Genomic DNA, 25,703 nt, shown 5'->3' on the forward strand with positions numbered 1-25,703 from the left:
AAACTTATAGTACGAGCAAGCGTGCCCATTATATTGCATACATTTTATCTCGAAGTCATTCATTTTCGAGTTAGTTCGTGTACCGTCATCAGTAAGGCATCGCGTACTCACAAATACGTATCATATAAACATCGATCAGTTACTATAGGATTATCAGTAAACAATCTCTCAAAACATTAGAGTTGTTATCACATCAGAGGTACGTTTGGACAAACCGTAATTTATTTATTTATTGTTTTTTAGGCAGACGATCATATGGCCCACCTGATGGTCAGTGGTTACCTTCGCTGAAATGGACGTCAGCAACGCCAGGGATAGAGCCAAGCTGCTGCTTACCGTTATAATACTCTCCACAAGTTTCGTTTGAAAAAGGATATGTCATAGCGCGCGGAAAACATCGGAAATATAATTTTTCGTTTTCCATCTTGAATAAATTTCCATTGATCGGTACTTACCATATGTGTTCTTCAAGTCATTGATGATACTGATGATTTGGTCCTCGTATTTGTCGAAGGATTCATACCCAGTCTTGATGGTGGGGATGTTATTGTAGCGTTCCTTGTCGTCAAAGTGTACGTGGGCGTTTTTCAGTTTGACTGCGAAAAGTTTTTAGTTGATCGTGAATATTTACAGTACTCAGAGTCTTAAGCTAGTTAGCGATAGTAGTTAGATCGAGTAGGTAACTTGTTGTTTTGTTTACGTTTATTGCCCTGGACAAACGAGCATACGGATAAATAGTTCATGGACATCACCAATGCCAGAGGTACGGACCGTACATGTACAAACCGTACATGTACAATGCTTTCCCAACTAACTTTAGTAAGGCGTTGAGAAAAAGTTTCAGGTTTAAAATCTGTTAGCGATTGGCTATGATATTAGGCATTTTGATTATGAAGCTAAATATATTCTAAACGAGATATTTTTGAGTTAAATAACAAATACTTACGGTCAGTGTCATACAAGATCGGATATGGATATTTGGAGGTATGTCCTACAAGGAACACTTTGACGTCAGTAATGTGTTTACTCTTTAGACTGTCAATCAAATGTGACACGAGCGGTACCGCGATATCCTTGTAAGTCTTTGCATTGGACTGTAAATACAAAATAAAAACACAGATTATATGATTGATCTTGTGAGCATCGTGGTCTTTTGAATAAATCATGATATCGTCTATATAAAATTGGATATTTGTGATGAGATTGTTAGTAGAACTTATCCATTTAATATAACGATAATTGTAAAAGTTCGGGTAGTCAAAACTTATGGGAATAACTTAATAAAAGTGAAGGGATTAATTACATAAATACAAAGAAGTTCGTGGAAACCTGACGATCATCAGAAATTTTATCAAAATTTGATAATAGCCAACAACAGAGTCGACGATGCAAAGAAATGTAGCATTTACATTATTTTTTTCTATGGGATATTATTGTGGCACACAGTAAAAGTCTTAGTGGATGTCCGGTTACAATATTGATGATCGAAATTGGTTTATACGTAAACATTTTTCTAAATGCAATCTTTCTACATCCAATCACAACATTAGTATTTCTGGATTACGTACTTCAGTTGTCTCAACTGACAGGATAATATCAGCCTGTTTGTTGGGAACTTTGAATTCATAGCTATCTCCGATGTCTCTCGGCTTATCTGCATCAGTACACTTGACGCATACGTTCGGAAGTACGGCAGGGAGAAGGCCGGTCAGCGCCAGAGCTGCCATTCCTCGTCCTAAATCACAAGCTTCGTGCAAATCTTTAGCGGCGTCTGTGCCGGTGACGGCGTGAATACACGCTTGTCTAAGAAACGGACAAAAAAAGCTTTTATTAATTTCCTTACTAGGGCCTCAGTTAAAAATTCTCAGTTCATTAAAAATTCTAGTACTCTACATTTGTTATTCATCATTCATCGGATCAATTAATATCGGAGATTCTTGGCGCACTATCTAAAGGACAGTGAATTCATAATGTTGAATAACAAAAAACAAAATCTTGATGAACAATGAAAATACATTAAAAATTATCTAAATAAAATAAAGGATTTATCTTTGAGATAACGTTCATAAACAAGCAGAGGTATTGCTTATATGGGTCATCACAAACCGGATAAACAGAAGTGGTTTCAAAATACCTGAAAGGCGACATGTCCATGAACAATGACAGGGTCCTGAGCGGCGATATTCCCCCGAAGACCTGTTCGCAGGCGGGGGGGAGGGATGCATCGTGCAGCTGGTGATGGGAGTGTTCGGGCGCTTGCACCTGTGGACAGCTGCGGGCCAGACGGTACGCGTTACCGAACTCGCTTTCCGAAGTGCAGATCTAGAAGAATACACCAAAGTTATTTATATATGTATTTATTGATTAGATGGGTGGACGAGCTCACAGCCCACCTGGTGTTAAGTGGTTACTGGAGTCCATAGAAATCTACAATGTAAATGCGCAAACCACCTTGAGATATAAGTTCTAGGGTCTCAGTATAGTTACAACGGCTGCCCCACCCTTCAAACCGAAACGCATTACTGCTTCACGGCAGAAATAGGCAGGGTATTGGTACCTACCAGTGCGGACTCACAAGAGGTCCTACCACCAGTAGATATCGCTTTAACACTTTTATTGACTGGGGAAGAAGCCCACTGAGTTTCTCAGCGGGTCGCGATTCCGATCCGGTAGTAGATTCATTCGCGAAGCAGTTGCTCTTGACTTGTTAGGTCTTTGGAGGCGCTCGGGCAGCTGTTAGTAAAACCCATCCCTCCTGGCTGTGCCTTTGCTTGCCCATCTGGCCTGGTGAAACTGGAAAGGCCTCTGGGCCACCAGTAATCCCACATTCATAAAAAAAAACTGGGGAAGTGTCCTCCGTGGTATTTTAGAACCAATGTTACTAGCAATTATTCATTTCGAATGCGTTTGAAGGTGTAAATGTCTAATTACCTTTCCATTAGGTAGCCTGAAGTCATCGTAGGGCTCGTTGTTACCGTCTCCGAGAAGACCGCGAAGTTTACCCAAGTAGAAGCCGTTAGCTTCAATGTAGCACACCTGTTGGAAATATAATTGAACGCTTTAATAATTACTTATTTATGGCTGATGCGTTTGTGTCAGTAATTAGATTATCTTTTTGGAATGTGTCTTCAAGTAGTTAATCCATCGAGTAATATTCATATACTTTTTCATCACTTCTACACTTTTATTGTATTGACTGAGTTTTATAACATAATATATCAAATGTGCCTTTAATATCAATTAAATAATTTGGCTTTATTATTAAATTTGAATTATTTTTAGTTTGACGTAGTTAATTTTTTTTAAAATCCTTGTTTTGAATTGTTTCCGTAATGTTTTTTGAGTTTATATTAAGCAAAATTGACTTTACCTCAAGTTTAGATGTGCAGAAGACCATGAGACCGTACAATGAGCCAACACCGATTCTGTTGCTTGGTTGACGGAAAGCGAACACATCCTTTTCGATGATCGGGAATCCTTTGGAAGCTCCGTTCAGAATAGCCTAAGGAAGAAACATAGTTAGATTTATTATCTTTTGTTTGAGGCATATAAAATTAATTAGAATTAGAATTTGCAAACGATATGTGTATTGAAATGAGTGAGGCGTTAGCAAAATTATCAATAAGGCTCCTTATATGAGTCTGCATATCAAAGAGAAAACCCTTAGGTAACATTCTAAAACCAAATAGAGTAAAACGTTTTCCAATTGTATCTCCCACACGAGCATGAACTGCAATTGGCTTAACCATCCTTCTGCAGATTGTTCTTAGATCTAATTATTATTATTTGAGATTTGATTGGCCTTAAATAAAAGTTATAAGACTTTACGTCGAATATGATTTTAAACTAACTAACCCGGCAGACTTCGTAGTACCTAAACCTAAACCTTTGTATAAAATAAAAGAAAACAAACAAAAGGAATCCGTCCGACGGGGACACATCAAAGGAAAAACAAAATTGTTATTTTTATTTAATTTCGGGCATTTTCATATTTATCTACCTTTTGAACCTTCTCTAGACATTCACAAATAATTCAAGACCAAAATTAGCCAAATCGGTCCAGCCGTTCTCGAGTTTTAGCGAGACTTTTTTTTTTTTATTTCATTTTTATATTCATATATTACGAACCTGTCCATTTTCTTTCAATTCGATGATAGCTCCGCTCTTATCTTCCAAAATAAGAGCCTTGGGTTTTCCGTTTTGAAGTTGGATTAGCAGCGTGAAGTTTCTATCGACGTGGTCGTGCGCCAATACGTAGCGACAGTTTCCTGGGAAGGTGAGGTGGCGACCGTCGAACGTGAAGATGTGTTGACCGTTCACAACAACAGCGCGGACTGTAAGGAAACAAACATTAAGGACTCTGTTATCTAATCTGTGTGTTTGTTACATACTGATGTTTGGTGCATTGGTCGGTAATTTATTTTGCAGCATTTTGTCGAGTTCTGCATTCTTATTGGAATCTTAATGGAATACTACCATCTGCCTCAAAATGATATTTGAGTTCTTCGGTCATATTGCTCGAAAGAGTGATGACAATCTTGAAAAATTGATAGTAACTGACAAAATTGGAGGCAAAAGATTTCGTGGCCGCAATCCAATGCGCTGGTCCGACAAAATCCGCAACACTCTGTATACCACATTCTACGATGCCACACACACCGCCGAGAACAAAGGAAGATGGCGAAACATCTCCAGGGAAGGATAACGGGAGGAGATGGTCACGGCCCTCAGCCGTGAGGAATGCGACTCAGGGAGTAGGGAGTAGGTAGGAGAGGTTTTTTATCGAAGTGATAAGTTTTATATTATTTGTTCTTCTTGCCTATAGGGTGAGGATACGCATAGGATATTGACATTGTTAATAAATGCTTAAAGTGACTTACGCTTAGACGGCACTTCGTCTAGTGGGTTGATGCTACGAGGTCTGTAGGCTCTGAGAAGGGCCAGGATGTCAGGGAAATCACCGGAGTACAACTGCTTGAAGAAGCTCCACGTTGCCTCTCCAGCAAGAGACGGAGCGGACTTAATTGAGCTTGGAGCAGCGAAGAACTGTTGAGATATAGATTTTTGAAATGTGATGTTCTTGCGTGATTTACCTTTGCAATTTTGTTAGGAATCGTAAATATGAAATGAAGAAAAAAAAACACCTATGTGTTCTGAAATGCTTGTATCATTATTATCTTTATTTAAATAAGTAAATATTAATTTATATTAATATAACTAGCTGACCCGGCATACTTCGTAGTGTAATTTTTGGAAATTTCATCAAATAATATTCCTCGAATTCGCAGGCATAAAACTTAAAATAGAAATACTCACGTTCGCAAAGTCGGGCGTCGTGTTGATAATGCCAAATTCGTTCAGCTGAGTCCTCAAGAACTGGACGAGAGATGTAACAGCTGTGATCAATTTCTGATAGACCACGCGGAGCTCTTTCTCATCATCGCATTTCTGGTTACGGAGTTTCTAGAGAAGAAAATCCTTGTCATTACTGATCGTGTCGAGGTTGAAGACTTTATATTTTTTTATTGCCTAAGCAATAAAAAAATCTAAATGGGTGAACGAGCTCACAGCCCACCTGGTGTTAAGTGGTTACTGGAGCCCATAGACATCTACGACGTAAATGCGCCATCCTTGAGATATAAGTTCTAAGGTTTCAGTATAGTCACAACGGCTGCCCCTCCCTTCAAACCGACCTACCGAGGATTCGAGCATCGGTGCATCGCTCAACACGAATGCACCGAACGTCTTATCCTTTAGGCCACGACGACTTCAAAATATTACTATATTAATCAACAGTAGTAGCTTGCCATTAGGACCTTTGATCAAATGGAAGTATGCACGAATAATGGATGTTTCTCTTCTTTAAGTCACAACAACGATTTTTGGAATCCTAAATTGGGACCGGATGACCCTACGTGATTTTGTTCTCTTTTATTTATTTATTTTAAATCATCACCTTCTGAACGTAGGAGTGGATCGCTTCGGCCAGATCTCTGCTTTCTTGCGTTGGCAACAGTTTCTGGATATTGCTGTACAGTATCTGGGTCACTTCTAGAATCTTCTCGGGAACTACCAGATCGTTCCACTGTAAAGAGAACCGTTAAAGAATACCGATAAGAAATAACACTATCATCATCATCATCATCATCATTCTCCTGCCCTTCTCCCAGTCCCCTGGGGTCAGCGCAACTTGTTTTAGCCTTCCCTACTCCTCTATCATATAAGAAATAACACCGTTTCCCGTAAATCGTTTTAGATATTAAAATGTATTAGATAATGTGCTTCGTATGAAAATAAAGTATTGGCTATAGAAGTGGCTGCATGTAAAGTTGTTTTCTGATAAGCAACAAAAGTTCTCTAAGTGATTACGTCACATTCGTTCACTGCTTAATCATTAATCAAAAGGAACGGCAAATTTTACTTCTTGTACGTCGATTAACGTTTTGTTATTAAAACCATTGAACAAGATTAACAAGCATCTGAATTGTAGGTCCTAAGTATTTTTTTATATTTCCAAAAAATAAAATGCTAGAGTTTCTTACTGTTCTTAAAAGGTTTATTAAGCGACTGTCCTTTATAATAAATTATTGTGCAAATGTTATATGATGGTTTTTATTAATTAGAAAATCATGCTTAAAATGATATTGTAAATTAAAATATCAGGACTTGGAATGATAAAGATCATCTTACCTTCTCTTTCAAATTAGACAATATAGGCAGCGCGCTGATTTGTTCGACAATGTTTCTGTAGCTCTGCGCTATTAGAGAAGGAAGTTCCTTTACTTGAGCGACAATGATTCGGGTTAGATCTGAAATTATTTAAATATATTGTAAACCTCAAATTGGATTTTCTTAATGGTCCGCTGCCAGATGGTAGGTAGAGTCAGCCGCAGCTCTAATTCCATTATAACAGCTAATTGTGATACCGTTTTGGAAAGCAATAAAGATAATTTATTAAAAAATAAATAATTCCAACTGCCACATTTTAAGGAGCGAAATCTTAAGAAGCATGAGAAATGTTAATTTAGGCAGTGTAAAGTGACAAGATTATTTTACTGCAAAGTGAGCACGCTTTTAATCTGTTCAATAGAATTGTGCCTTTGTTCTCATACCTCAAGGCGAAGTGCACATATACATGAAGCAATAGCCAATGCTGCTTACAATTAATACAACATTTTTTAAATTGGTCGCTACAAAGGAACTTCAATATGGAAACAATTTTGGTAACGTTAATCCGAAACCATCATAAATCCCATTAAGAACTCGTGTTATGAACTAGGAATCTTTATGAAGTAAACGCATTAGCGAGTTCAGACTCAGTATCAGCAGTGTGCTTGGTGTGGTTGGGCAAGGTACCTTTGAAGATATCGGTGATCACATTCGTGAATTCCTGCAGCTCAGGCTTGTGTTTTTCGAAGAAATCTGTGATCAGAGCCGCGAAATGCGCCACGAGGTCGATCAAGCCATCTAAATACTCCTTGAGTAAGGCCGCCAAGGTTTCGTATAACTGTCTCACTTGGGGTTCGAGCTGTTAAGGATACAAAGTTAATCGATTTTGGGTTAACGCAATTTAGGTGAGGCATGTTCTAAATGGATGGATCCTTCATATTTCAAACGCACGGCTTTTTTATTTTATTGCCTACTTATCATGGTAATTTCGAGAGGTTATACCAGCTTTACCGAGCCATTATGCGAGATGATGGACATCAGCCTGGCCAATTTGCTAACACTAGCCCTAGCAAGAGCAGTGCTTTGTAGATTCTACCACCGGGTCGGAAACTGGATCCACTCAAAAGATCCGGCGAGAAACTCAATAGGCTGTGTCTGAGGGTTAATAGCTCGTCGAATCCTTCATCGCATTCGACGGGTTCGGCGAGGATTGTGACCGATGCTTGGGGTGTCTAAAAGCACAGTGGATCAGGACAATCCGAAATTAGGGTATTTCGGGAGTTTCCACACAGTGGATCGAGAGGATACGAAATGAGGTGTTTGAGGGCAATGGCAGTTATTTACCGTTCGGTTCACAAGATCGGGTACGCACGACTGCTGGTCGGTATATGACCCCTGATGACCCACAATAGATTAATAATTCTAATTTTCGATTACCTGTTTCTCATATAATTCCGCAATCTTCTTCACTGTCTCCACGTACGTGTTAAAAATGCTGTCCACAATCGGCTCAGTACCTTTGTAGATGGTGTCGAATATCTTAGCGAAGAACTGGACTATTTCGTTGCTGGAAGAAGAATGTTATGTTAGGATGACGACAATAAACTCATTCGACTGTATTACTTTAGTGCTTCTGAGTGTTATATGCTATTTCCAGGAACGCGGTCGAGTCTGGTCAAATATCTTCTTTTTTATTACGCACACAATACCCATTACAACATTACAATTTTGAAATCGTCGTGGCCTAAAGGATAAGACGTCCAGTGCATTCGTATCTAGCGATGCACCGGTGTTCGAGTCTCGCAGGCGGGTACCAATTTTTCTAATGAAATACGTACTTAACAAATATTTACGATTGACTTCCACGGTGATGGAATGGTGGACGAGCTCACAGCCCACCTGATGTTAAGTGGTTACTGGAGCCCATAGACATCTACAACGTAAATGCGCCACCCACCTTGAGATACAAATTTTAAAATCTCAGTATAGTTACAACGGTAGTCCCACCCTTCAAATCGAAACGCATTACTGCTTCACGGCAGAAATAGGCAGGGCGGTGGTACTTACCCGTGTGGACTCAGAAGAGATCCTACCACCAGTAGTTACGCAAATTACAATTTTGCGGATTTGATTTTTACACGATGTTATTCCTTGACCGTGGAAGTCAATCGTGATTATTTGTTAAGTGCGTACTTCATTAGAAAAATTGGTACCGCCTGCGGGACTGGAACACTGCTGCATTGCTAAATAAGAATGTACCGGACGTCTGAACCTTTAGACCACGACGACTGAATTATTTTATATATCGAAATTCTAACGACAATAATAATAATATAGGGAGATGGGTAATGGCATGATTTTTACTCACAAGGCATGAGATAGTTCTTTTAGGGTCTTATCATCAGTGACTTCCTGGTAAAACTTGCTCCATTCTCTGCGGAAGTCTTCATCGATTTTATTAAAGTAAGGAGCAATTTTTTGTGATATCGTTGAAATTTCCTTGCCTGTCTTTTCACTTTTTTCTTTGATGCGCTCAGCTAATGTGTCTAGGTCATTTTTCAGAGCGTTCTGTGAAAGAAGAATTGGATGATAGAAAAAAGGACCAAATGGATTTGTGTCAGAAATAAAATTGGGGATTACCGGTCGGAAGGCGCTGTAAGTTAACAATCGTTCCTAGCTTACCAAGAAATAGTTGAAGTTTTCTTTCGATAGTCCGTAGTTGCTTTTGACCAGGTTATCTTGCAGGAAAAGTGCCCCGTGGGCGATATTTTTCTTGTCACCAGATAGGATGATATCAGCGGTTATATCTACTCTCTTTTCCGGGACCAAATGACCGACGATAGAGAGCTTGCGGTCTGCCTCTTCTGATAAAATAATATACATATGTACTATGATAATATAAATCAAATTTCTTCCACAGTTTAATCTCACATTATTATTATAATTGTCATTATATTATTTCTAAAGTTTCGAGCATTTTACAGTTTTCGCGGTCATCGGACGATGACAACGAAATTGGTCATCTTTTCGCAATATAACAACAATGAAAAAGCCGAGATTACATCATAAAAGAGTAATTCCAATTATATCAACTTCCGGAAACCGAAATGCCACTTCGGTAGTGATAATCCTGATTTAGATTTCTCATTGCTTAAGCAAGTATAAACTGATGCTTGATGGGGAGTTGTCTCCATCACTCATGCACTAAAGCGTGTATGAAGCGGTATTGGTCAAGGGGGCCAAAATAACAAAATTCATCATGCGACAAGTGTTTCAACTAACATAAACAAATAACAAAGGTTGAATCGATTCTGTTGAATTTGATAACCAAGGTTAGGTTCTAAACTATCATTTTTGTACCCGTGAATTTAGATATAAAACGATTTATGGATTAAAAAAGAAAACATATTTCTGTTGAATATTTCTGATAAACTGTTATAAAAAAATGATTGATAGTTAAATACTATAGGGTTGTCCCAAATAATTAAACCTGACTTAGTCTGTAGACGAGAAAAAAATACTACAGGGACCAGTTCCCACAATCAGCACAGTTGGACCTTTCAATTCAAACTTCACATAATAAACCAAAAGATTAGGCTTTGTTATAGGTCAAGTTACTCGAAATTTATAATCACCAAGATAACCTGTTGTGAACTCGAAATACTGGAAGTCTTTCGCCAGAGCCTGGACGCTGACCTCCTTGCCCTCCAGAAGCTTGAACCTCAACTTGGCCTGCTGGGTCTTCGCCTTGCTTTGCACGTCCAATGTTCCTTCTAAGTCTATAACCTTTACAAATGGTGTTTGGGCCTGTAGAAATAAAAGACCATTTAATATTAACGATGGCACATTTTGATTAATTATTATTATCAGATGTTTAACGCTAATTTGTTATTTTGGAATGTACCCACATTACACCCACCCAGGTAGTCCTAGTCTATAAAAAGTAATGCGAACAAGCATTCGAGCTCATTATAGTTTGTAACGCTGTCGGATGCAGAGGCTATGTCGGTTAAGTGTTGCTTGATTAGACACCGTCAAATTAAATTTAGTTGAAATCGTAGTTAGTACGTGAGATTTTTGTAAATGAAAATCCCCTTTCGAGAGAAAATTGTATGGTTTAATTTTTATTAAAATTCAAAGCGTGATCAAAGCGTGATTTAGTCATAGCCCCAATTTTGTTATGTAACATGTGTAATTAATAAAATAACTTACCAAGAAAACGAATTTGGTTGGTGAAACATCTAACAACAGTTTGGAGACGCGATCCTGTAGAACAACAAGTTATCACATTCATAGAAGATACTGATGTACCAATATTAGGAAAAAAAAAATAAGATGATTTCGAAAAAAAGACCTTAGCACAAACACAAAAATGCGTTTGGGTTCGAAGTATGGGGCAACCACTGTACTGTCAAAACTGAGACTCAGAGCTCATGTCTCTATGGGCTTCAGTGACTTAACACTAGGTAGGCAGAGAGCTCATGCACCCATCTTAGCAATAAAAACAATAATAATACGCTGAATGTATAGAACCACACTCTAAGGATGACTAATGAATTCACTTGATAATACGTAAGATTTTTACTATTAGCGTTTGCATCAGTTATATAGAGACCAGCAGTGGTAATGTGGATTACCAGTATGAATAGGGGGCTTTTACCAATTCTGTTTTTGGATAAGCTCGACGATAGTCCTGCCCTAGCAATCGAATGTCAATGCATCCGCCTAATTTTTAACTGATGAACATGAAATGTATTTCCAAAAAATACTTGACATAAAATCACACGTGCTCCCATCAAGATAATACTTACAGCACCGAGAGAGGAGTGACATAGGCTGACTGATGATTCGAGAATATATCGATTTGGTTCCGGGACCTTGAAGACTGCATTCGACTTGATGACTACCTCCTGTGAAAGAAAATTTCAATACATTTTATTGATCAGAACAAAAGGCCCATCATGATGTCCCTTATATAACTATAACAATGTCGCATATTTCGACAAGTATTACAAATTTTTCGGTACATATATTTTAATACCAATAAGTGGTTGTGGTTTTCAGCACTCCCCTTCCATATTTATAGTCAAGAACTATTTTTAAGCCTTCTTTTAAGACATTATGGTGATAGTGCGTCTTGTGATTCCGTACTGGTAGATATCTACTCTGTCTAATTTTGTGTAAAAGCATATCTGGTTCGTAGCTCAAACACTTGTATAATCATTTTACTAAACAATTGAGGTTTGATCTCGAAGTGGTTGACTGTTTAGTGACATATATGGTCTTTGATAACTACTTGGATTTAGGAGAGGAGTGTTCACGCGGGTATAAAGAACATGTTATACGGCCCAGGAAATATTGTAGAGAGAGGCAATATAAGGATGGAACGTGGTAAAAATGATATCTAGAAACAAACTATAGATAAACGCGATGATCCCGCAAATCAAATTGCTCCGATAGCAGGTGGTATGACGACAAAAAGAAACAAGGGGTCATGTTGAATCATCAGAGAACTCTTCATCGAAAATATGAAAACCTAATAGAAAACGCAGAGAACATTTCATATGCTCGTCTGCCTACAAGGGTCATAAAAAAAAACTTGCATAATGATCTATTGCAAAGCAGTTACCATGTCCTTCGGTTTGAAGAGTGGGCTAAGTTTATGTAAAACAATTGAAGTTCTCTTGCTTGGGGTGAATGGAGACAATCACATTGTCGATCATTTGGGCAAGTGAGTCTACACCCAAAATTCCATGAAATAAGTATTTTACTATAATAAATTATTGGCACACCAAGAGAGTTTTCTGTTTTACATATAGAGACCTAGACCAAAAGCTCTGTACTAAATCTCTATATATAAAAATGAATTGCTGTTCGTTAGTCTCGCTAAAACTCGAGAACGGCTGGACCGATTTGGCTAATTTTGGTCTTGAATTATTTGTGGAAGCCCAGGGAAGGTTTAAAAGGTAGATAAATATAAAAATGCTCCGAATTAAATAAAAATAACAATTTTGTTTTTCTTTTGATGTGTCCCCCGTCGGACGGATTCCTTTTGTTTGTTTTAAGTTTATTTTATACAAAAGCTTAGGTCTTTTATTTATCGATTGAGGCACTCCGAAGTCTGCCGGGTCAGCTAGTTAAATATAAAATTCGTTTCACCTTATCAAGTCTCGGGTGGAAGAATCCGATTTCGGCAGCAATAGCTTCCTGAACATTCCTATTATTGGAGATGTTGATGAGGTATCTAACAGAGGTCTTGTGTCCCTGTTTCTTCTTATCCAGGTCGAGGCAGGCCTCTCCGCTGAATATATACGGAGAGTCACTGCTGGTTGGGTACGTTACAGTGGTCTCTAGAGCCATAACCCTGGATGGAAGATAGAAAACGACTCCCGAAGCATAGTCTGCAAGGAAAACAAATTGTAACGTCAGTTGATATTAGAAATTGAATTCAGTAATGTAATCCACAATACAAACATTTAAAAAACAGTGAGAATCGGCTATTAATTATTAATACGCTTTTTTATATATATTTTTTTATTGCCCAGCAGGTAGACTAGTATACATCCCACCTGATGGTAAGCGGTACCATCGCTCATGGACGACAGCAATGCCAGGGGCAGAGCCAAGCCGTTGCCTGCTATTGAGTACTCTCCGCAAGACTCGTTTGAAGAAGGACATGTCATAGCGCTCGGGAAAAACCGTAAAGGGGAGTTCATTCCAAAGCCGGATGGTACGTGACAGAAAAGATATTTGGAAACTCAATGTCTATGAACGCAGCGGTTCCAGATAATATGGATGAACTCTGCTCCAGTGTCGGGCGGTTGGATGGTAAAGAGAAGATAAGTGATCATCTCGAATAATTCCTCAGAGCATTGTATCTATTAATGTGAAATAGCTGAATATTCGAGCGTAACTTTATTAACCTGAACCCACCTTTCAAACTGAAACGCATTAACGCATCACGGCAGAAATATACAGGGTGATGTGGTAACTACCAGTGGGGACTCACAAGAAGCCCTACCACCAGTAAATACGCAAAACAAAAATTTTACGGGCTTAATCGACCTTCATTGACCTTCATCTTGGAAGTCGTTTTGAAGTCGTCTTGGCCTAAGAGATAAGACGTCCGGTGCATTCGTGTCTAGGGATGCACCGGTGTTCGAATCCCAGGCGGATACCAATTTTTGTAATGAATTACGTACTCAACAAATGTTCACGATTGACTTGGAAATTTGCAGACATTGCGTAACTTTATTACTTTGATCTAATCATCATCTGTATAAATGAAATTGGTTGGAAACATTACGATGGTCAGAGAGAAGTGTTTGTAAATACAACAGGCGAAAACTCACTTCCGAACTCAGGTGTATTATAAGCGTTGAGATGGTACTTCTTCTCCTTGGTGTTGACGTGAAGATCTAAGGTGAATCTCGGGAAGCGATTGTCGGAGACCTCGTCACGCATTTGGAAGCCAATTTCAGGTGTGATACCAAGCGTACGAAGATCGAATCCGGCGTTAACCACGTTGACGATGACTCCGGGTTCTGTTGAATACATTTGATTAGTATGCTTAGGATCGGTGATCTTTCCTTTGAAAGTAGTAGCATTTTTTATCGACTGTGGTACTATGGTGTTTATTTGTAGATGGATTTGCTTGTAATATTGAGAAGCCACACGGAAGATAACATCCTTGCATAAATTTCTAAGGTAAGGCAGTTACAATGTGCTTAGGTTTGAAGAGTGGGGTGACCTTATTTAATACAATTAAACTTCAATCTTTTGCCTTGAGATGGATGGCGACATTCTATCCTCTAGGCCACAGCGACTAAAGGCTAAGCCTGAGAAGATTTCACCAGGGCTCTATCCTCCTCCTTGCGTCCTATTCCTCAATGCTGAAGGTCGTGACCACCCTTCTGTATCATTTTCTCTCGTACGATTTTTCTCCATCTGTTTCTGTCTCTGGCAGTCTGGAGGGGGCTTGTGAAATGTGGAATTCAGAGCGATGCGGATCAGGTCGGACTTTATCAGAGCTCTATACTTACTCGACAAATCAATCTTGGATTGGATCTCAATGGCCGCGCACTGCTTCTTCTCCTCGCAGTAAATGTAAGAATTCTTGTACTCCAGGTTCGTAACCCTCGATTCAGCCGCATAGCTCCTGTCACCGAGGCTCAGCTTCAAGAATGTCTGCAAAAACAACTGTCTTTTAAGGCTGATACTCTGGCAATTGGGACTATAAACCGGTTCTAACCGCCTTAAATTTAATTTTATAAAACGTTGATCAACAAAAGGTAGTTTAATGAAAGTCATTTATTACTGGTGATAGGACCTCTTGTGAGTCTGCACGGGTAGGTACCGCCACCCCGCATATTCCTGCCATTAAACAGTAATGCGTTTCGGTTTGAAGGGTGGGACAGCCGTTGTAACTATACTGAGACCTTAGAACTCATGTCTTAAGGTTTGTGGCGCATTTACGTTGTAGATGTCTATGGGCTCCAGTAACTACTTAACACGAGGTGGGCTGTAAGTTCGTCCTCACATGTAAGCAATAAAAAAAACTCATGTGTCCATCGTAACATTAGATGAGATCAGATCATTAGATGCGGACATTGACACCTTATCTGCAGTTTTATTTCTATTTTGCATATTTATCCCAATACTTGGAATAAGGTCAACGATCCTAAATGATAAATTTTGGGTTTATACCTCCACTCCCTTCTCGTTGCCCTCGGTCAAAACGGTGCGAATGTACTTGAAGTTAGCCGATTTCTGTTCTTCCTTAACTTTGACAGTTCCAGAACCTTCTATGATTGTTCCTTGGCCTTCCTGTTTGCTAATGAACGAGGTACTGGAAAAACAAATCAGGAATTAAATATATTAATAACTAGCTGACCCGGCAGACTTCGTAGTGCCCCAATCTATAAATAATAAAATACCTAAACTTTTGTATAAAATAAACTTAAAACAAACAAAAGGGTACGACGGGTACACATCCAAGGGAAATCAAAATTGTTATTTTTATTGCATTCAGAGCATTTTCATATTTATCTACCTTTTAAACCTTCTCTGGACTTCCACAAATAATTCAAGACTGAAATTAGCCAAATCGGTCCAGCCGTTCTCGAGTTTTACCGAGAGTAACGAACAGCAATTCATTTTTATATACATAAATAGAAGATTAGTATCAGTTTATTATTATTATAGTTTAAAACTGAGTCTTCTTCTATATCGTTCCCTCACTACTGAGGATCGCGACCACATGCGACGTACTTCCAATGTGCCCGATCATGGGTGGCATGAACTGCATGGTACAGACTACTACCGAGTGCTTCTCTTGCTAGATCTGACCATCTGGCTGGTGTTCTGCCCACAGCGCGCTTGCCCTCTATGCGACCCGTAATTACGAGCTTCTCTAATGGGAGACCGCATGATGTGTCGAAGAAGCTCATTACACGTTCCCGGCAGATGGAAGAGAGCCTTTTTCGGATGTCTAGCTGCCTTAGAATGGACTCGTTTGTTCTCATGTCAGAACTGAGTACATTTCGGTTAAATTGGTAGCAGAGCATATTTTAATATACCAAGTAAAGAATTATTGGACGTACTTATGAATTAGTTGGAACAAAGTATGTTTTCTATATTAGATTTTCTAATAGTTGTCTTATGCAATATGTTTTTATGTATGAACGAACAAATGTTCACGATTGACTTCTACGGTGAAGGAATAAAATCGTTTAATAAAAATCAAACCCGCAAAATTATTATTTGCCTAATCACTGGTGGTAGGACCTCTTGGAAGTCCGCACGGGTAGGTACCACCGCCCCGCCTATTTCCGCCGTGAAGCAGTAATGCGTTTCGGTTCGAAGGGTGGGGCAGCCGTTGTAACTATACTTGAGACCTTAGAACTTATATCTCAATGTGGGTGGCGCATTTACGTTGTAGATGTCTATGGGCTCCAGTAACCACTTAACATCAAGTGGGCTGTGAGCTCATCCATCCAACTAAGCAATAAAAAAAAACAAACAAATTTAACAATATGCTACCTTCCACTCAATACGTTCTTGTTGTCATTAGTCGCGTGGAATTCCAATCTCTTTCCACTACCAGCGTCTTTACTGCTGATTTCGACGATATAGTTTTTCATGCCCAATTCCTTGGAGTTACCCTGGAATTTAAGAGCAATGTTGTCCTTCTGGATGTTTCCTTCAGAAACGGCATCAAGGCAAATGCCGTTGATATCCTGTAGGTTCACTTCGATTTTGCCTTGAGTAGAACTAAGAGAGGTGCCCTTGATGAAAATCCTGAAAATAATTTGATAGCCATTATGATTGACTTTTTTTTTAATTAGCTTAAACGTCCTACATGACTGAGGGCAAAATGTATTTAAAATGGGCTTTATTTTATCAGTTCTCAAAGTAACGTTGCTGTAAAAGTGTTCATTTATTTATTTATTTAGACACACCAACAGCAATACACACAAAATATTACTAACTTAAAATTAGCAAATATAAAATTACGTAATAGTATGTAAGCCAGTGACAATAACATGTAACAGCAATTTTACAAGCAAGGGAAAAATAGGTTAAATTTAAATGTTAACAGTAGGATATAAGAAAAATAAAAATTTAAAAAGAACACGAAAACAGGAATTAACTACTTAACATTCTCTCAACTATTATAAACAAAGAAACCTTGATACTAGTTAGTTTTTGAAACCAGGATAAGTGTCGAAAAAAATGTCGATAACGTCAATTAATAAATAAATAAATAATAAATAAATAAATAATAAATAAATAAATATTTACTAACAGTCACGCCACGTTAACTGGTCCCGTGATAAGTTCGTAAAGAACTTGTGTTACAGGTACCAGATAACGGAAATAAATGTAAGATTTTTACTATACACATACACATATTTAATATACATCCATAACCCTGGAAAAGACATTTTTATTTATCGTGCAAATATCTTCCCTTGGCGGGATTCGAACCCGTGACCCCCTTGTGTAGTGACCATGTCACTTACCACTACACCAGACGGCCGTAATGAACATTTTGGTTATATTCACTACAAATCTTTGATAAAGGGGATAATTTAAGGGAAAGTGGAATATTTAAGTATGTTCTACTGTATGTGCAGGAGTAGGGGATAGAATGCCGTTGGCAGTGGTATGGAACGCTAAAGTTCATCGCATGAAGCTGTCTATTACTACTCACTTTCTTGGTCTGTTCGAGCTTGGACTGGAGTATTTGAGGTCCAATACTGGATGAGCTTTAGATAGTACTACATTGTTCTCCAATTTGTAGACCCTTCCATCAGCATCTACGATGAGCGTGCTACTGTACGAGTCCGGAGACGGATTCTTGGAGTTTATAGTGAACTCCAGTTTCTTAAGGTTCTCGGCCTGGGGAGCTTGCCCTTTGAACTGGAGATAGTTTTCGTGTGGCGAGAACGCAGTGTCCAAGGATATTGTAGCGCTTTTGCCTTTGCCATATTTCGCTTTCGCTTCGACTTCGTGGCTCTTTTTCTCCCCTGAATATGTAAAAGTACAAATTAATTGCAGTATCCACTGGTGGTAGGACCTCTGGAGAGTCCGCGCGGGTAGACACCACCCTGCCTATTTCTGCCGTGAAGCAGTAATGCGTTTCGGCTTGAAGGGTGGGGCAGCCGTTGTAACTATACTTGAGACCTTAGAACTTATATCTCAAGGTGGGTAGCGCATTTATGTTGTAGATGTCTATGGGCTCCAGTAACCACTTAACACCAGGTGGGCCGTGAGCTCGTCCACCATCCATCTAAGAAATAAATAAATAAATAAATATTGTTATTTAGAATCTTACAGGACAATAAGTGCGTTCACGGGGGTAATGATCGCATTGTTTTTAAATAATTATAATGAGTAGGTAAATTTAATTGTAACGAATCTGTTCATTACATGTAAACTTCTGCTTCTAGACTTCTATCATATAATCTAAACCGAGAATATTTTTTGAGAATATACATACCTTCAAGTCCATTCTTGTATTTATACTCCAATATGAATGGATCAACATGAGGGACTAAGAACTTGATAGTTCCAGTTCCATCCTTAAGACTTTTCTTGCCATTCACATCGATTTTGTATAAATCTGCATTAATCTGCACAGATTCTACCAGCGTGTACTGGAAAAGAGGAATTCAACTTTAAGAGATTTTTTACGGATTCTAGATTTTCTAACTGGCCGCTGTCTTCAGAACTTCAACCAGATAATCATGTCTTGGAATAATTATATGGCTTCTAAATGAATGGTCCAGCTCGTGAATCACTTGGGTACCGGAGATTTCTGTTGTCATTAAGATCATTTCTTTGCTCCGGATACCGGTAAACATTAATAGCTCTTAAGAGCGGTTTGCCAATAAAATCTAATAAAATACAAAAAAAAAAGAAATTGTTGTTTTTGAAGTGAAATTTTTTCGAGCACGATATTGAGAATATTACTTTGTGCAGTTTTTACCAAAGGCTCCCACTGTCATGCACTAAGTACGTGGTTTCGAATTTATTTTCTAAGTGAAAGAACACTAAGTATTCTAGAAATTACGTGTTAATACTCACCTCAGCAAAATCTTTGCCTTCAGGCTGGAGGAAGAATATCGTAGAAACCCATTTAATATCGTGAGCTTTTTCGAATGGCAATCTTACAGTTAATGTGAAATCATCATTGAATCTGAAAGATGTTCAAAATTTAAAACGTACGTCCAAATAAAATCATTTTGTGTGCTCGGTTAGACGAAACGTATAGATATTTTTATCAAACAGAACGCGTAATTAGCGTGCGTCAGAGGGCTATACTGACGCCGCGCTTTGACGCCGAGATGTGTTGTACTACTATGGTAACATACCGCCAAACAGAGCCCCAGCGCTATAAGTACGCAGCGCTCTGTCGCGGCGCTAGGACGCTTTGACGTCAGGCGTTGAAAATTTTTTACATATTTTATTTTAGCGTCCGAGTGAATGTGTATTAAAATACTAGATAATGCCCGAAAAAATGATATAAATAGTTAGAAATACCCATGCTTATACAATGCCACATCTGAATCACTCGATTTCTTAATACTTTTAAATGTTCACACTGCTATCGAAAGGCACTATGATTTGGCGAATGCGTTGCGTCAAGGAGTGTTGGACTCATCTAGTCAATATTTTGTGCAACTTAAAAGACAACTGTTCTCATACAATATTGAAACTTTAATTTTATCTGGATAAAAAAAATCCACCAAGGTGGATAGTGGCACTGATGTTATGTTGTCTTTTGGCTAACCATTTAATACTGGGGCAAAGCTAGTTTAACCATCTAATAAAAGGCATCTATTCTGAAATTGTTAAACAGGAGTATGACTTCAGAGTCGCGTACCCTCATCTTCAATTTTAAAGCCGGACAAATTAGCTAAATTCTTTGGTTGTGGACAAAAAATAATTGGAAACTCACTTCTTCTCGCCCTTTTCAACAAGTTTGATCTCCCGTACACCAGCGAGCTCGAACGAGATATCATCACCATAGTTACCCTTGAACCTGTATTTATCATCGAGCACGCTCACTGAATTGGCATAAGTCACGCTTGCCACCAAAGACGCTGGCTTCGGGATCAAGTTGCCTCTGACGTCAGTCTGAAAATGATAATACTTATTTGGGTAAACTGCTGACATGGAGTGGTTTATTGCCTGAAATTTCGACTCTTGCGCATCTTTACCTGTGCGTTTTAGTGGTGGTAGGACCTCTTGGGAGTCCGCACAGGAAGGTACCACCGCCCCGCCTATTTCTGCCGTGAAGCAGTAATGCGTTTCGGTTTGAAGGGTGGGGCAGCCGTTGTAACTGTACTGAGACCTTAGAACTCATATCTCAAGGTGTGTGGCGCATTTACGTTGTAGATGTCTACGGGCTCCAGTAACCACTAAACACCAAGTGGACTGTGAGCTCGTCTACACATCTAAGCAATAAATAAATAAAAACTGTTATCTCTGTTGATGTACTGGAACTGTCTCTAAAAATCAAAGCAAATAATTCTTGACCCAATTAAAGAATGCCAAGAATGCTAATAATCTTTTTTAAGGACGATTTAAGAAGAACTTCCAGTAGTCATATAAAAAGTTTTATTACTTTGTTTATTATTACTACTATTATTATTATTACAACTATTTATTTTTACGTCTTTATAAGTGTTTAAGCTTTGGTTTCTGTTATTAATAATTTTCTGACGCATCTATATTTACCTTGAAGTCGAAATTGTATAACTTGTCTCCATCGGGGTAGTTCGTAAGGGTGAATGTATTTTTAAGCTCTTTACTTTGACCTTTATTCTTAAATTGGAATTCCAGTTGACCCTCATAGCTGATGATTCGCTTTTCGATGTTCGTGTCACGTATTTTAGCTTCGTATTTCATTGTAGAAGCGGCCGCTCCACGTTTCTCTTCATCCGAGATCAGTACTTTGGCGAAGCCGTTATAGAGCTGTGGCAAACCGCAAAATTTACTAAGTAAAATTAATCTATCTATATATTTATATATACGACGGTCAGAATGTTGTTGTTCGGAACTTGTATATGAGTCGACTATTATCAAAGGCGGCAATCTGACTTTTGGACAATGATTGGTAAATCAGAAAAACGAATTATTGACTTTGTATTCCATCGGCAGTCACAAAACTCTTCGGAACGACATCTTAGATAAATAACAGGTTAACTATTAACCTTTATTTAATGCAGGTTTTGAACCGTATTCTTTGAAGGAGACGATTATATTCAAATCAATCTGTATTGACATATCAATAATTTTTTTTTGTCCAAATGCACAGATTGCCACCTTTGATAATAGACGACTCATATATGCGCTTTATCTTGAAAATGTTGTAAGCGAGATTCAGGCATCTGTCAATTATCTTGCGTTGTATGATGGCTACCCGCCACATATAATTGAATTGCTGTTCCTTAGTCTCGCTAAAACTCGCTAAAAATTTTGGTCTTCAATTATTTGTGGAGGTCCAAAGGTTTGCTTTAATAGTTTTTGCGCGGTTAAAGCTTAAATATTAGGTTTCCACTCTAGTTCAAGTACCGGTGCATATTTATATATTATTATATAAAAATGAATTGTTTTTCGTTAGTCTCGCTAAAACTCGAGAACGGCTGGACCGATTTGGCTAATTTTGGTCTTGAATTATTTGTGGAGGTCCAGAGAAGGTTTAAAAGTTAGATAAATATGAAAATGCTCGGAATTACATAAAAATAATAATTTTGTTTTTCCCTTGATGTATCCCCCGTCGGACGGATTCTATTTGACTTTTATTTATCGATTGAGGCACTACGAAGTCTGCCGGGTCAGTTAGTACTAATATATAAATCTACAGTGATTTTTACGGATATTCCGTTATAACTACTGATCCATGCATCGGATTGACTTGAAACTTGGTATCCATGTAGAAAACACATGTTTGCTGTAGTTTTGGAACCGATGGTATAAATGAAATAAACATCAATTTATTTATATAGATAAGATTAAAAACATAATAATATGTACTTACCCCGGCATTGGTGACGGCTATATTGCGATTAACTTCATAAGACAGACACCTTTCATTGGGCAGAACGATTTCGACTTTGGCACGAGTTGCTCCGGTTAAATCGAAATTACCTTCCAAATGAATATTTAGTTCGAAGTTTTTTCCGCCGTATTCCAATTTGTTTCTATAAACAAAAAAAAATTTCTTATTGCCTTTGTAGGCAGACGAGCGTACGGCCCACCTGATGGTAAGTGGTTACCGTCACCCATGGACTTCAGCAATGCCAGAAGCAGAGCCAAGCCGCTGCCTACCGCTTAATACTCACAAAGCCTCGTTTGAAGAAGGACATGTCATAAATAAAATTAATTAAATGCTAAAATAAAATAAAATTAAATTAAATGCTCGATAACCTTATTAATTTTATTTTAATCTCTCTTCACTGAGACCGTCCCATCCTTCGTACGGGAACGAATGGCTAAGTTAGCCATGTGGGGCTACAACACACCCTACCAGCGTTTTGTATTTAATTTTAGACAGTAGTTTTTTTTTTTATTGCGTAGTTGTGTGGACGAGCTCACAGCCCACCTGGTGTTAAGTGGTTACTGGAGCCCATAAACATCTAATACGTAAATGCACCACCCACCTTGAGATATAAGTTCTAAGGTCTCAGTATAGTTGCAACGGCTGCCCCACCCTTCAAACCGAAACGCATTACTGCTTCACGGCAGAAATAGGCAGGGTGGTGGTACCTACCCGTGCGGACTCACAAGAGGTCCTACCACCAGTGATTATGCAAATTATAATTTTGCGGGTTTGATTTTTGTTACACGATGCTATTCCTTCACCGTGGAAGTCAATCGTGAACATTTGTTAAGTACGTATTTCATTAGAAAAATTGGTAGCCGCCTGCGGGATTCGAACATCGGTGCATCGCTACACACGAATGCACCGGACGTCTTATCCTTTAGGCTACGATGACTTCTAAACTTGATATCTATGGGCTGCGGTGAAATATTTACCAACACTATAATAATTTATTTCGATGCTGTTTCAAAACGTTATAATGGTATTTCAAGTTGCACACAAAATAGTGTATCTACAGAATGTTGACCGTCATACAAATACTTACTTGGATTCCAGTAGTTTATCGGTTTTCTTCGTATTCGTAGAGAAACAGATTTTGTCATTTTTGTTCTTGTCAAAGTCCAAATATAAGTCGATGTTTGCATTAAACACGGGTTCCTTGGCCAAAAAGTTTACATCCGCTTTGAATTTTCGTTGTAACTGAAAATAAAGTAAAACTATGAATCAAAAATATCTTCTTTTTCTCCACCTTATCCCACTAGGTGGGGTCGGCACAGCTAATTATTCTCTTCCATTCTCTTCTTTCAGCCGTCATCTCAACACTCACTCCTCTCTCTCTCATATCGTCATTCACACGTCATGAATCAAAAATATGCTTTTATTTTATTAAAGATATGTTTGGAAGCAGAAATTGGTACGAAGGTGATTCCAAACGTTCTGAGCTCATAAAAAATTATAAAGCTTGTCGTATAATTTTTCCGTAGAAGTATTTACCGTTTTAAAATCGACAATGACAACTCCGTTGCCTTTTCCATCGTTTCCTGTAACTTTGTATTCTCCGTTAGCAGCGATTGTGTCTTTCAGGACGAATTTTAATTGGCCACTTGGGGTACCCCCTCTGCTGATCTTCAATAGGTAATCCAATAGAGTACCTTTGGAACTAGAGATAACGGCGTGCGACGAGTAAAAATGAGTATTCTCTACCACGCCGAAATCGAATCTGGAAAAGTTGATAGTATAATTAGCTAAAATATAAGAGAGCAATTTGATAACTAAAAAAAAATCAAAGCCAAATGTCCATTTATTACTCGTTTTATGTAATTTGGATACTGAACAAATTGAAATGATTTTAATTCGACTCACTTAATATCATCACTCTTTCCACTGCTGCTGATTTTAAGGTGACCTATAGCTCCAAGATTCACATCGTTTGGTTTATTCTTATGCAATAGCACACCGGACAGTTCGTATCTTCCATAACCTTTTATATCAACGTAGTTTTCTAGGTTGGATTTATCAGCATTTAGTATATTTCTTTTGGCTAAAACCTCGACACAGAATTTGTCGACATTTCCTTTAATTTTTACACTGTAATCTCCTGGTTTCTCTATTTGAGTTCTAGCTTCAAGTTCGAACGCAGCGCTTCTCTGCTCGACTTGTCCCCCTATTTCCACAATAACTTTTTTAGGGTCTATATCTGCTTCGGCTACAATCTTGAATGGTATAGCACGTATTTCAACTGTAAAACAAAAAAAATACAAAATCTTATAATATATCGTTATATAATATATTATATAATCGAATAAAAATGAATTGCTGTTCGTTAGTTTCGCTAAAACTCGAGAACGGCTGGACCGATTTGGCTAATTTTGGTCTTGAATTATTTGTGGAAGTCCAGAGAAGGTTTAAAAGATAGATAAATATGAAAATGCTGGGAATTAAATAAAAATAACAATTTTGTTTTTCCTTTGATGTGTCCCCCGTCGGACGGATTCCTTTTGTTTGTTTTAAGTTTGTTTTATTTAAAAGTTTAGGTCTTTTATTTATCGATTGAGGCAGTACGAAATCTGCCGGGTCAGCTAGTCTTCAATAAAGTATTCGACTGGATATCATTTTAAGTATCGGATTGACCGGAATCCGGCCACTAATATTCTTTTAGACATACAGTACAGTAGTACCATAGGCCGTATTGTAAGCTTGCACGGATGGGTACCATGATCATGACTACATTTATAGTATAGAAGTTATTACAATGGAGACTTCGTAAGATAAAAAAAAAATGTTCATTGTATTTCAAAATGTGACGGGTTTAAATTTACATTAAATTATTTTAATATCGTTAATTGCTTAATAGAACGTGACCTGACATTATAATGTCGACAGGATAAATCTTGTCTAATTCAATAAATTGGTTCATGAAATATAGTAAAGTGAAGATTGCTCTTATTTAGTCAAAAGTTTATCATTTTGACTATGTTGGGGACATGGACAAACTTTTGTCCATATTATCCTTCATGAAAGCTCGAGCAGTGACCTGAAATCTACAATTGCTTTTAATAAAATTCTATTATTATACATACACTTATTTTTGGTGATAATATTGAAGTCTTCAGCTGATTTAATGTGGTACTTCAGCAGCTGAGATAAGAATATCCTCGAGTTGGGGTCTTTAAAGTTTGGTCCGTATTGCAAGTCAATTTCGTTGTGAATCTGAAAAATAAATTACTATTAACGTTTCAATAGCAGTGGCTTAACATACTATTTTTCTATTGTCTTAGAGAGACCAGTTGGAAGCAGTATGCAGAATTTCTTGTACACCTTACAAAATTTGTCAAGACCTATACTCCCAGTAGGAGGTTGATGGTATTATGCAACGCATCCCTGAAATACCTTCAAATAACCATACAGTGTACATATCAAC

The 25,703-nt window shown here is 38.1% G+C and overlaps 1 protein-coding gene across 3 annotated transcripts in view; it reads right to left on the minus strand.

Moving 5' to 3' along the window:
• Nucleotides 1-25,703, minus strand: part of apolpp (retinoid- and fatty-acid binding glycoprotein apolipophorin) — a 92,542-nt gene that overhangs the window by 3,532 nt on the left and 63,307 nt on the right. For 2 of the 3 annotated variants that reach the window (XM_089739842.1, XM_089739840.1), the window contains exons 20-52: nt 25,363-25,492; nt 24,146-24,521; nt 23,777-24,002; nt 23,328-23,482; nt 22,220-22,382; nt 20,917-21,153; nt 20,135-20,313; nt 19,261-19,372; nt 18,674-18,830; nt 17,885-18,200; nt 16,711-16,968; nt 15,376-15,517; nt 14,712-14,856; nt 14,022-14,213; nt 12,829-13,070; nt 11,481-11,579; nt 10,882-10,935; nt 10,305-10,476; nt 9,352-9,533; nt 9,038-9,237; nt 8,107-8,236; nt 7,357-7,528; nt 6,691-6,809; nt 5,957-6,085; nt 5,317-5,463; nt 4,881-5,046; nt 4,129-4,334; nt 3,371-3,502; nt 2,932-3,036; nt 2,135-2,322; nt 1,569-1,803; nt 947-1,094; nt 456-596 (exon numbers count right to left, since the gene is read on the minus strand). In XM_089739842.1, coding sequence (XP_089595968.1) covers nt 456-596; nt 947-1,094; nt 1,569-1,803; nt 2,135-2,322; nt 2,932-3,036; nt 3,371-3,502; nt 4,129-4,334; nt 4,881-5,046; nt 5,317-5,463; nt 5,957-6,085; nt 6,691-6,809; nt 7,357-7,528; nt 8,107-8,236; nt 9,038-9,237; nt 9,352-9,533; nt 10,305-10,476; nt 10,882-10,935; nt 11,481-11,579; nt 12,829-13,070; nt 14,022-14,213; nt 14,712-14,856; nt 15,376-15,517; nt 16,711-16,968; nt 17,885-18,200; nt 18,674-18,830; nt 19,261-19,372; nt 20,135-20,313; nt 20,917-21,153; nt 22,220-22,382; nt 23,328-23,482; nt 23,777-24,002; nt 24,146-24,521; nt 25,363-25,492 — 5,755 coding nt within the window. The remainder of the gene's footprint in view (nt 1-455; nt 597-946; nt 1,095-1,568; nt 1,804-2,134; nt 2,323-2,931; nt 3,037-3,370; nt 3,503-4,128; nt 4,335-4,880; nt 5,047-5,316; nt 5,464-5,956; nt 6,086-6,690; nt 6,810-7,356; nt 7,529-8,106; nt 8,237-9,037; nt 9,238-9,351; nt 9,534-10,304; nt 10,477-10,881; nt 10,936-11,480; nt 11,580-12,828; nt 13,071-14,021; nt 14,214-14,711; nt 14,857-15,375; nt 15,518-16,710; nt 16,969-17,884; nt 18,201-18,673; nt 18,831-19,260; nt 19,373-20,134; nt 20,314-20,916; nt 21,154-22,219; nt 22,383-23,327; nt 23,483-23,776; nt 24,003-24,145; nt 24,522-25,362; nt 25,493-25,703) is intronic. The other variant, XM_089739841.1, reaches the window with a different exon arrangement.

Source organism: Bombyx mandarina, chromosome A1 (assembly GCF_030267445.1).
Source record: "Bombyx mandarina strain Sakado chromosome A1, ASM3026744v2".
Classification (NCBI taxonomy): domain Eukaryota; kingdom Metazoa; phylum Arthropoda; class Insecta; order Lepidoptera; family Bombycidae; genus Bombyx; species Bombyx mandarina.